This window comes from Scyliorhinus canicula, chromosome 3 (genome assembly GCF_902713615.1).
Source record: "Scyliorhinus canicula chromosome 3, sScyCan1.1, whole genome shotgun sequence".
Lineage (NCBI taxonomy): Eukaryota > Metazoa > Chordata > Chondrichthyes > Carcharhiniformes > Scyliorhinidae > Scyliorhinus > Scyliorhinus canicula.
In genome coordinates, this window is record NC_052148.1 from 128,859,309 (window position 1) to 128,872,337 (window position 13,029).

The window sequence follows — 13,029 nt, forward strand, 5'->3', positions numbered from 1 at the left end:
ATGGTGATCCAGAGGCAAAAGCGAATGCTCTGGGTACATGGATTTAATTCCCACCATGGCAGCTAGTGAGAGTTTGAATTCAATTAATAAATCTGGAATACAAAGTTAGTCTTGGTGATGGTAACCATGAAACTAGTATCGATTGTCCTTACCTAGTCTGGACTCCACACCAACAGCAATGTGGCCGAGCAAGTCACTGAGTTTGAGGGTAATTAGGAATGGGCAGCAAATGCTGACTTTGCCAGTGACCACCACATTCTATGAAAAAATAAAGAAAAAAGCTGTCTGCAAAATGGAGGAAATCAATGGTTTGAATAATTCAGCAGCCTAGAAATCGCTGTTGGTCATGTTACAATATCAAATTGCTCTATCAATTATTTTAATGCAGTTGTTAACACATTTAAAAATGAGCAAACAATTGCCTCTGCAATTTCATTAGATATTTACATGATAACATCTTCCACTATCATTTCCAGGCTCCAGTTTTAAGAATAAAACTAATCATCACATTTTACTTACAAAGTCTGCTCCTATTTTGAGTTAACCTATTTTCTGATTTCTGCGTTTAATACCTGTAGCAGCTGCATATGCTAAAATCAAGAAAACAGATCCCACCATCCTCGTCGTTCCTCCCATATTGATTACGCTTTAGTAGACTAATCTTTATTTTAAACTGAAATGCAGCCAAACTTCAAAGAAATTATGCAAACATCAGAAGTTTTATTTAACATTTCGATTTGGCATTGTGAGGCTGATTAGGTCTGACATGATAACGTGCTCTTGTCTTGTTAATCTCAGGGGAGTGATTGGAATTCCGCTCGCTTTGATTGTCATTGGATGGTGCAGTCTATCAGCCTCAAAAATGTTTATCTCTACATTGGCAATGGAGGGACAACAGCTTCTTGTGGCCTATCCTTGTGCATTACTGTATGGAATCTTTGCACTTCTGACCATTTTCTAACTTCATGGTTCCAACTCTAAATGTGCAATTTGAATGAATGTTTTAAATGAATATTAAATGTTTTCCTTCATGCAATTTTGAGATTCATCAATAATAAAAACATTGATACCTTTAAAGCCTGTGCACGCTCTCTTGCTTTCTCAGCTAGCTCAGTGATCTTACATTCATCACCATGTATCTCCACTCCGTGTTACTGAAAAATTCTGTATTAATAGAGCTTCATTTTGGAGTGTACACTTTCTTCCCATAGGGTCGCACCACACTTATTTACGCTCAGGGAATTTAGGCACAGATCAGCTTATTTCCCTTACTAAAGCATGCATGGGAGACGCATTTCAATTTAATACATTAAAACAACACAGTTTGCCAGCAAAGGGCAGTGGTAATTTTCCAGCTACTTACACAGCCAACATCACCCTATTGATTATGCTTGGTTCTTTGGAAGGAGCCAAAAGAATCCCAGATCCTAGCAGTGAATTGATTTCCATCAATGAGTCAAACTGTCTGGTTAGTCAACACATGTACTGTGGACCTGCTTTACTCGGCAATCAGATTTTAAGCCAGTCACAGAGGATTCACTAGGTTCTGAGCTCCCATCACAAAATATGAAGACAGGTGATCTCAAAGATATAACATGATGGTTTATGCTTATATACTGACACATTCCATAGTCAATTGTCAGAATACAATAGATGACAATGGGCCATATTTTGCTGCATCAGGCAGCATAGAACATAGAACATTACGGCGCAGTACGGGCCCTTCGGCCCTCGATGTTGCGCCGACCTGTGAAACCATCTGAAGCCTATCTGACCTACATTATTCCATTTTCATCCATATGTCTATCCAGTGACGTGACATAATTTAAACATTCCCCTGAACTCTAGCTCCAAACATTTTCACACCAATCAACTTGCAGGAAGTGGTAGCTTTTAATAGTGTAGAGAGGAAGTGGAGCATCCAGGACCTGAATGATCAGGGAAAATCGACGGGGCATCTCCTTAAACAATTAGGTTTAAGGTTAGGGGAATAAATGTAGGAATGACTATTTGATGAGACTGAATTGAAGGGAGTGAATTCTTAAATCAAGTAAAGAAAAAGAAATAAAGAGAGAGAACAAGAACAAAGAACAATGCAGCACAGGAACAGGTCCTTCGGCCCTGCAAGCCTGTACCGTCATGATACCACCCTTGGCCAAAACCCTCTGTACTTCCTTATGATGCATCCCTCTATACCCATCCTATCCATGTATTTGTCAAGATGCCTTTTGAATGCCGTTAATGTATCTGCTTCCATAACCACCCCTGGAAACGCGTTCCAGGCACTCACCACCCTCTGTGTAAAACACCTGCCTCTCACATCTCCTCTAAACTTTGCCCCATGGACTTTAAACCTATTCCCCCTGATGCCTGACCCCACCACCCTGGGAAAGAGTGCCTGCCCATCCACTCTATCCATGCCCCTCATAATCTATCAGGTCACCCCTCAACCTCCGTCGTTCTCATGAAAACAGTCCGAGTCTATTCAGCCTCTCACATTGCTAACACCCCCCAGACCAGGCAACATCCTCGTAAACCTCCTCTACAAAGACTCCATATCCTTCTTGTAGTGTGACAACCAGAATTGTGCGCATTATTCAAAGTGCGGCCTCACTCAGGTTCTATACAACTGTAGCATGACTTGCCAGTTTTTATACTTGATGCCTCATCCAATGAAGGCAAGCATTCCGTATGCTTTCTTGTCGACCTTGTCCACTTGTGTTGCCACTTTCAAAGATCTGTGGGCCTTGAAGTTAAAACTCACCACTATTCTTAGAATTCCCCCTATACCAAAAAAAGGTTGATATTCTAAATGGTGAACAGGGATTCTCCCTCCCTGACTCCAGTGCAGGCTTCTGTGGGTGCTATTCAGGTCAAACTATCTTTTCAAGTTATCCCCCGGTATAACCCATACCTTCACCGAAGAATTTTACCTACTTACCCCTTAATAGCATTGATGTCCTGGGTCCTGCGTTATTAAGGAAGTGAAGTAAGCTAATAACCACTTTTCAGGTTAAGTTATTTTTATTATTATATTTTTTCTTTTAAAAGCTGCAAACACTTTCTTTACAGAAAGGAAAAAAGATCTTGCTTCTGGCTGCTTCAGGCCCACCTTGGCAATCGATCTTCTTAAAATCTGGTCTTCTTGAGTTGTATTCGCTGGTGAACTCGGTTGCTGTGTCCTGTTCTTCCCATGCACCGAGCAGTGAGAGCTGGCTCTGCTCTACCCTTTCTTCCGGTGGTTTATATTCTCTTTCGAAGAGTTATTAAGTTTTAACGACTTTATTGTAAATGGGCTTGTTTCACTTTGATAGTTTAAAATTATCTTTGATGTAAACATCTTACTACAACTAATTATTCATTTTGGGCATATCGTCTCCTCTCAGATCTGATTAAACAATGCTTTGGTTTCAATAGGTGTTACTTTTAATTCTGTGATTTCAAATCGTTTAATTTTCCAATTGTCCCCAGCTCATAACTTTGCCTTTGATTTTGACTTACATGATGTTTCTCGTAGACAGGTCGTCTCCAATTTTCTTTTAATTGTTTGATGTTCATAGAATTTTACACTTTGAATTTGACACCAAATTTGACTGAGTATCTTCCATCCTTTCCAGCTGTTTACTAAGAGAGTTTATTTCAATTAAGGTGTGAAACTTTGCTTTCAGCTGTATGCTAAAATTTAACTTGGTTATGACTTGAAAGACTTGCCTGTTTTAAACATTCATCACTTAATGCAATTGAAACTCTCATCCATGCTTTTTCAGATGCTTCCTGAGATAGTTACATTCCATGAAGGTGTGAGCCATTGTTTTAGCTTACCACATGAGACTGGTGTGTTTGATTAGCCTGCTTGTGAGCAAGAATCTGCATTTTACAACCCTGCTCTTTGAAGCTGCTATGAAACTTTTGTGGGATCTTTCCCTGTACCCTCTCAAACCAGATATTGCCAGACTTCCATGTTTCAAATGACACATTTTTCTGTATTTTCAAGAACAGCCTGCATGCCCAGATCTCTTTGACTTTCTATGTTCCTAAGGGTTTTGCCATTTACGGTATATTTCCCACTATATTAGACCTACCAAAATGCATTACCTCACATTTGTCTGGATTAAACTCCATTTGCCATTTATCTGCCAAAGTTTCCAACCTATTGATGTCCTGCTGTATCCTCTGACTATCAACACTATCTGCCACTCCACCAACCTTGGTGTCATCCGCGAACTTACTAATCAGACCAGCTACATTTTCCTCCAATCATCTCTGTATACTACATCCCAGCACAGATCCCTGTGGACCACCACTAGTCACATCCTTCCATTCAGAAAAATACCGTTCTACTGCTGCCCTTTGCCTTCTGTGACTGAGCCATTCAGTAGTATCTATCTTACCACCTCACCTCCAGTCCCGTGTGCCTTCACCTTGTGTAACAGTTGCAATGTGGAGAATCGCCGCCATCGGTGCTGGCCTGAATGGGTCGAACGGCCGTCAACAGAAAGCCAAGTCCCGCCGGCGCCGTTCTAACCTGCTCTGGGCCGGCGGGACCACAGCGTTGAAGGGTCCGGGAGGGGGGGGTCCGACCAAGGGAGCCTGTGGGGGGGAGGGGGGGTCCGACCAGGGGGGTCTCCATAGTGGCCAAGCCCGCGATCGGGGCCCACCGATCAGCGGGCCGGCCTCTCTGCCCCTCCCGGCCTCCTTTCCTCCACGGCGGCTCCTGTAGCCCTGCGCTTTGGCGTTGGGGCCGCCACGGGGAAGAAGGCCACTGCGCATGGGCTAGTTGGCGCAGGCTCAAATGCATATGTGCAGACCCCGCGGCGCCGGGTTCAGGCCGGGATCGGCGGCTGGGATGGCGGAGTTCGCTCCAGCACCATCCTAGCCCCTTGTGGGCCGCAGAATGGGGTCCCGGAACGGGTGCCGACGCCGGAGTAAAACACTCCCGTTTTTACTCCGCCGTGGTCGGCGCGGCGCCGGTCGGGGTATGCGCTGCATCTCCGGCCCGGGCCGGCACGGGCTGGCGTGCCAATTCTTAGCCGCCCGTTGGGAAATCCCACCCCTTGTCAAAGGCTTTACTGAAGTCCATGAAAACAACATCCACCGCCCTCCCCTCATCAAACATCTTTGTCACTTCTTCAAAAAACTCGATCAAGTTAATGAGGCACAACCTCCCCTTCACAAAACCATGCTATCGCTAATGAGTCTATTTGTTTCCAAATGGGTATAAATCCTATCCCTGAGAAAGAATGATTGAATAAAGAGAGAAAAGAGAAAGCAAAACAAAAAACACATTTTACATTTTTAAAACCTCCGACAAAATTCAAAACTAAAGGAATGAACCCGCACTCAAACAATGATTAATCTTGGGTGCTAGAGAGGTTGATTAGCAGTCATTAATACTTATCATACTATTAAATGGGGGTGAGAGTTGTGATGACAAGATTTATGTTACTCTGGTGAAGTTAGTGAGATATCAATGGACAAATATTGTACATAAAATGGGAAATCTTAGGGCGAAAGCTAAGGGGCAGCATAGTGGCATCGTGGTTAGCACTGCTGGCTCACAGTGCCAGGGACCCGGGTTCAATTCCGACCTTGGATAAATGTCTGTGTGGAGTTTGCACATTCTTTCCATGTCTGCGTGGGTTTCCTCCGAGTGCTCCGGTTTCCTTCCACAGTCCAAAGATGTGCAGGTTAGGTGGATTGGCCATGCTAAATTGCCCCGAGATGTGGTTACAGGGGTAGGGTGGGGATTGGGCCTAGGTGGGGTGCTCTTTCAGAACAGACTCGATGGACCAAATGGCCGTCTGCACTGTAGTGATTTTGTGATTCTATTCTGTGACTCTATGACATGTCATTTTCTTTTTTTTTATAAATTTAGATTACCCAATTATTTTTTCCAATTAAGGGGCAATTTAGCGTGGCCAATCCACCTACTCTGCATCTTTTTTGGGTTGTGGGGGCGAAACCCACACAGACACGGACAGAATGTGCAAACTCCACACGGACAGTGACCCAGAGCCGGGATCGAACCTGGGACCTCAGCGTTGTGAGGCAGCAGTGCTAACCACTAGGCCACCGTGCTGCCCTCATTTTCCTTTTTTTAATGTTTTTACTGAGTTTTTGGTTCACAGAGCAGATATATAAATATGCACATACATTAGGAGATGAAACAAAAAACAAAGAGAGAAAGCAAAAGAAAAATAAAAACTCAAACTATTTACGCATGTATCGGCTTCATCTATTTACAGACAGCACAGTTTCCCTTCTTTTTCCTCCTTGCAGTATCAGCAGTGGCAGTTGTGGTCCCCTGTCTATCTCCTCACACTGGTTTTCTCTTTGGCTGTTCCTCTTCCCCTCCTTGGATCAGGTTGCTGCACCTGCACCCCCCCCCCCCCCCCCCCCCGGTGTCTCATGTCTCTCCTGTTGGGCTTGGTTGAGTTGCATGTTTCCCTGACACTCATCCCCCCCCCCCCCCCCCCCCCCCCGCCCCTGTCTTCCTTACTGTGTCGTGGCTACCGCCTCCTGTTCTTTGGCTACCTAGTTGTTGGCTATAAGTGAGTGAATGGCTCGCACGTTTTGTGGAAGCCTTCTTCTGACCCACGGATGGCGAATTTAATTTTCTCCATTTGGAAAAATGCCAACAGGTTCGACAGCCAGTTTGCAGCTGTGAATGGTGCTGCTGACTGCCAGCCGAGCAGGATTTTCCGGTGGGCGATTATGGAGGCAAAGGCAACGGCGTTGGTCCTCCTCCCCATGAAGAGATCTGGCTGTTCTGATACCACGAAGACTGCCACTCTTGTGCACGGCTCCACCCTCATCCCCACCACCTTGGACATTGCTGCGAAGAAGGCTGTTCAGTACCCAGCAAGTCTGGGGCAAGACCCATGTTTGCGTGGGTTTCATCCCCACAACCCAAAGATGTGCGGCTAAGTGGATTGGCCACGCTAAATTGCCCCTTAATTGGAAAAAATTAATTGGGTAATCTAAATTTAAAAAAAAGTCTCGGGCAAGACCAGAACATGTGGGCATGGTTGGCCGGGCCCCCTTGGCACCATTCGCATCTGTCCTCCACCTCCAGGAAGAACCTGCTCATCAGGGTTCTGGTTAAGTGGGCTCTGTGTACCACTTTGAGCTGCATTAGGCTCTGGCTTATGCATGTGGAGGTGGAGATGGCTCTGTGCAGTGCTTCGCTCCACAGGCCCCACCCTATTTCAAACCTCAGGTCCTCTTTCCTCTTCTCCCTCGTCTCGTTGGGCAGCACGGGACCATAGTGGTTCGCACAGTTGCTCCACTGCTCCATGGTCAAAGATTTGAATCCCGGCTTCGCTCATTGCCTGTGTGAAGTCTGCACGTTTTCCCTGTGTCTGCTTGGGTTTCCGCCGGGTGCGTCAGTTTCCTCCCACAGTCCAGAGATGTGCAGGTTAGGTGGATTGGCCATGATAAATTACCCTTAGTGTCCAAAAAAGGGTAGGTTGGGTTAAGGGGACAGGATGGAGGTGTGGTCTTAATAGAGTGCTCTTTCCAAGAGCCGGTGCAGACTCGATGGGCTGAATTGCCTCCTTCTGCACTGTAAATTCTATGATTCGTCGAGATGTGTCGGCTCCCCTTAGCAGTCGCCAGTACATGTCACCACAGTTCCCTTTCCCTGTGATGTCCGCGTCAACAGTGGATGCGGAGTGATTATCGTGCTGCTCGTAAGTACGTCCATCTTTCCCTTCGTAGGAAATTTTTGATAAGTAAATACCGGAGTTCGTTGACCCCCGTCAATTGGAATATTTTTATCAGTTCTTCGAGCGTTGTTAGCCTGTTGTTGGAGTCAAAGTCCGTTACTGTCAGCATCCCCCCGCCCTGTTTTCGCCTGTGGTTATTGCAGATAGGGGCTTTGTCAGACATTTCGGTGAGGCTAATATGCTGTTGCAGTTGGTTCCACGACTGGAATGTTGCCACCACCACTGGGCTTGTTGAATAGTTATTAGGTGGGGATGGGAGAGCTGCTGAGGCTAGGGCCCGGAGGGAGGTCTCTCTGCAGAAATCCTCCTCCATAAGTACACACTCGGTTTCTGACTCCTTTATCTACTGGTTTATTCTCTCCGCTGTTGCCGCCCAATGGTAATATTCCAGGTTTGCGAGGGCTAGGCCACCCATGGATCTCTTCTCTGCAGGACTCTCTTTTGGATCCTTGCATTCTTCCCGCCCTTCACAAAGGCCATAATCTGTTTGTCCGGTGAGTTGAAAAAGGCCTTGGGGATATAGATTGGGAGGGCTCTAAACCTGTGTAGTATGTTCATTTTGATCATTTGCACCCGGGGGTGGGGGGGGGTGGGGGAGGGGGGGGGGGTGGGGGGGGGGGGGGGTGGGGGGTGGCATGGACACAGTGAAACCCCTGAGCGCAGATACCTGATCTCATGGGGAGAACTGTTAACGTACCCATCTTGGATGGCTCTCTAACAAAGGGAAATGCCTGACAAGTAAGTATGGTTGATCCCGCAGGAACGGGAGGACAATATCTCCCCATCAGAATAGTCACCTGGAATATCAGAGGACTTAATTGCCCAGTGAAAAGATCCAGAGTCTTCACCTACCTGAAAAGCATGAAACCAACATAGTCTTCCTCCAAGAGATGCACCTGAAGGAGAAGGACTGACTACGGGCAAGGAAGGGCTGGGTGGGACACTCCTGCTATAGGACAAGGGCCAGCGGGGTAGCCATTTTGCTAATAAAGACAGTTATGGATCCAGACGGACAGTGTGTCATGGTCAGCAGTGTCCTAGACAGGGCACCGGTGGTCCTCGTTAACGTGTATGCTCCCAAATGGGACGACACAGAGTTTATAAAGAAGTCCATGGTGGAAATTCCCGATATAAATACACACTGACTGATCATGGGGTGGGACTTTAACTGTGTACAGGACCCATGGACGGACAGGTCGAACCCCAAAATGGGAAAGACCTCCAATATGGAAAGGAACTCAGCCTATTCATGGAGCAGATGGGAGTGATGGACCCATGGTAATTCATCCACCCAGGGGAGAAGAAATTCCCCTTCTTCTCCCAAGTAGATAACATCTATTTTTAGATCGACTTCTTTGTAGTAGGGAAATCGATGCTTCTAGGGCTGCTAAGAGTGGAATACTCTGCGATCCTAATCTCTGCTCCACATTACATGGATGCAAGGTTGGAGACGGGTCATGACCAACGTCCCCCATGGAGGTTGGACATGGCCCTACTGGCCAAAAAGGTTTTTTGCGAGAAAATATCACAGGCCACAGACAAGTATATTACGAATAACCAGAACAAGGAGGTCTCACCCTCCACGTCCTGGGAGGCATTGAAAGCTATGATCGGTGGAGAAATTATCGCTTACAAAGCACAAAGAGATAGGGAAGAGAGGGTATCTAGGCAACAGTTAGTTGACTCCATACTGGAGGAAGACCATTGATACTCCGAGGCCTTGACTGTAGAGCTCCTGGCAACAGATGGACTTTGACCTGCTCTCCGCGAGGAAAGCAGTGCACCAACTCTGCCAGGCATGAGGGACTCTGTAAGAGCATGGAAACAAGGCTAGCTGCCTGCTGGCTCATCAGCTGGAAAGCAGGCAGCCACTAGGGAAATAGCACAGATCAGAGATAGCAGAGGCAAGTTAGTAGTTGAACAGACAAGGTTAACGAGGCGTTTGAGACCTCCCACCAGGAGCTGTACACCTCGGAGGCCCAGCAGGGGACTTGAGGATGAAACAGTTCGTCGGCGGACTGGACATGCCAGTCATGGGGGAGGACCGGAAATGGGGCCTGGAAGCACCACTAGAGCTGGGAGAGTTCATGCTGAGTATTAGTTCCATGCAGGTGGGGAAGGTGCCGGGACTGGACGGTTTCCCGGCGGACCTCTACAACAGATTCGCAACAGCACTTGTCCCACAGCTGCGGGGGATGTTCACAGACTCTCTGGCGAGGAGCACCCTTCTGCCTACGCTGCACAACCTCAATATCACTGACACATAAAAAAGACAAAGCCTCAACAAAATATGGCTCTTACAGACACATCTCGCTGTTAAACGTAGATGCGTAGATACTGGCTAAGATCCTAGCCAGAGGTGGTAGCAGAATCCAGACTGGCGACAGCTAACTTCGAACATCAGGCATCTGCTGAACGTGATCATGATCCATCCGAGGAGAGAACACTTGAGGTCATCTTCTCCCTGGATGTAGAAAAGGTCTTCGACAGAGTTGAATGGAAGTACCTCATAGAGGTACTGGGGTGGTTCATGCTAGGAACAGGGTTCACCGCCTGGGTGAAAGTCCTGTACAACGTTCCTACGGTGAGCGTACGAACAAACAACACCAGCTCGAACTACTTCCAGCTGCATAGAGGCACAAGACAAGGATTCCTATTATCCCCGCTGCTGTTCTCCCTGGCGATCAAACCATTAGTGATTGCGTTTTGGGCATCAAAGAATTGGAAAGGCATCTGAAGAGGAGACAAGAGCACAGAGTCTTGCTCTATGCAGATGACCTGCTCCACTACATCACGGAGCAGTGAAGCAGCATTTAAGAAATCATGGTGCCCTTGAAAGAGTTTTGAGCCTTCTCGGGCTACAAACGTAACCTGATAAATGTCATTTTCATGAACATAATGGCTAATCAGGCAGAAACGTTTAGATATTCATATTTAGCCACACATTTGCTCTTCACTTGAAGTTACTGTACCTTTTCCTCATGAATAACAGTCAACACTAAAAGCTTTGCCATTATTTTGACAAGTTTTTCCCTGATAAATTGCATTGGATGTCACATTGATCACAGTAAATAAAATGGAAAGGATGTTAGCTTTAAAGATGTACAAAAAGATTATGGCCCTCAATATACATGGCTGTTGTTCTGCTGCACATTTTAACTTAATCAGAAAAGTGATGGAAACCTCAAAACTCGAGCCTACAAAGAAGAATTCTTGACATGCAGCAGCATTTTTGGAAGGTATTGTACCATTCGCCTTGGGGTTACCGTAACGAGGCCTGAGAGCAGAGTGAAGCCAGTTCCATTAAGTGCCGTTTTCTGCTCAGCGCTACAATGCAGAGTTTGTGGGCATTTCTTTGGACTCTAGAGTTCGGACCAAATATGAAAGTTTTCATGAAAGCTGATAGATCCTGTTTCGTGTTTAATGAGATTATTTTTCTTTGGCAATTACTCGCTAATGATTGTCCACCTCAGAAACTCTGTGTCACGGGTTCTAAGGGTCCTTGCGTGGCTGATGACTCATTTGGCAGGTGTTTCCAAGAGGAGAAATCGGTCCTTGGAATGTAGATCGCTGTGATACATTTCTCAGCCTGCTTTTCCGGGCTTCCTCTTGCCTGGGGTGTCTTCGAAGAATTGTGTCCCTTCAATCAGGAAGTTCCTCTAAGTAGGTCTCTCCTGAGCAAGAGTCTCTCGGTCATGTTGCATTTCTTAAAATAATCCCTCAGGATGTCTTTGAAGTGCTTCCTTTGTCCTCCTCTTGTTCAGGAGCCTTCCTTAAGCCTATTGCTGGCTCAACGGAGTTGGTTTCGGATGATCATGGCCTCAATGCTGGTGCTCTTTGCTCCTTTAAGGACACTGATGTTAGCACGCCAGTCCTCCCAGCTGATGCAGAGAAACAGTCTCAGACAGGATTGATGGTACCTGTCCAGGGCCTTGAGTAGGCTTCTGCATGCAGTCCACATTTCTGAGCCATATAGAAAGGTTGGTCAGACATCCATCTTGTACATGAGGATCTAGGTGTCAGTATGAATGTCGCGATCATCAAAGACTCTCGTCCATAGTTAACTGAAGGAGACACTCATGGATTGGATACAATGTTGGATCGCTGCATCAATGTCAGCCTTAGGTGTGAGGTAATTCCCCAGGTAGAGGAAATGTTCCACATTTGATAGGGTTTCTCCATTACCTTGATGGAGGGAGAGATTGGATCTTGTCCTGAGGTGGGTTCGTAAAGGATTTTGAGTCTTCGTGAGGTTGAGGCTGAGACCGATTCTTCGGTATGCTTCTGCGAAAGTGTCAAGCATGGCTTGGAGATTCTCTTCTGAGAGTGGAGATGGCGATGTCATCCGTGTACAGAACTTCCATGAGCTATATCAGCATCATTTTCTTCTTGGATTTCAACTAGTTGAGGTTGAAAGGTTTTCTGTCCATCCTGTAGACAATGCCCACTCCACTAGTAAGCTTGTTCTTGACAAGGTGAAGGGTGGTGGCAATGAAGATGGAGAAATGGGTGGGGTGATGACGCACCCCTGCTTGACTTCAGTCTTGACCTTGAAGATTTCTGTCTTTTTTCCATCGGCATCTTAACATGGAGGAGTTGGAGATGTTGATAAATTTCTCTTGACAGCCGACCTTTGGCACTTTCCGATTGACTGAGTCAAAAGCCTTGACTCAGAGAGAAGAAGGCCATGTCGAGGGGCTGATATTGCTCATCATTACTCTTGAAGTTGCCCAGCAGTGAAAATCATGTCTGCTGTTCCATGGTTTAGTTGGAAGCCATGCTGTCTTTCCTGAAGGATTTCTTCAGAGACTGGGAGACGGCAGCTAAGGAAGAGCCAGACGGGTGATTGTCCCAGTGACGGAGAGTAGAGAGATTCCTCGGTAGTTCTCAAATCCGTTTTGTCTCCTTGTGGTGATCCACTGTGTATTTGTGTGTGTGCCTATATTAGGGGATGTACAGTAGTACCTATACAGTAGTCCCCCCGTTATAACACGCCCCGCAATACCGCGGTTCGCGATATACGGCGGGGGTGCTTATGGACCCCAACTTTTTTCACTCTTTTTGAAACACCTTTTTAAGCCGGTGAACTTGTTTGTCATTCCGATTAGCCGCGATGATTAGCCCGATTAGCCGCGATAAATAGCCGCGATGATTTGTAATTAAAGCATATAAATACAAAATGCCTAAGCGCAAGCCTTACATAGTAAAGGAAAAGATAAATTTGATAGACCGTATTAGAACTGATGTTGAGACAGTTTCTGAGAGTGAAGGGCTTGCCAGGAAAAAGGCAAGGACCGCTAGT

At 46.3% G+C, this 13,029-nt stretch overlaps 1 protein-coding gene across 2 annotated transcripts in view; it reads left to right on the forward strand.

Moving 5' to 3' along the window:
- Positions 1-1,077, forward strand: part of LOC119962950 (protein YIPF5-like) — a 71,273-nt gene extending 70,196 nt beyond the window's left edge. For both annotated transcript variants that reach the window (XM_038791297.1, XM_038791298.1), the window contains one exon: positions 799-1,077. In XM_038791297.1, coding sequence (XP_038647225.1) covers positions 799-961 — 163 coding nt within the window. In that variant the 3' untranslated portion in view covers positions 962-1,077. The remainder of the gene's footprint in view (positions 1-798) is intronic.
- The last annotated feature ends 11,952 nt before the right edge of the window (positions 1,078-13,029 follow it).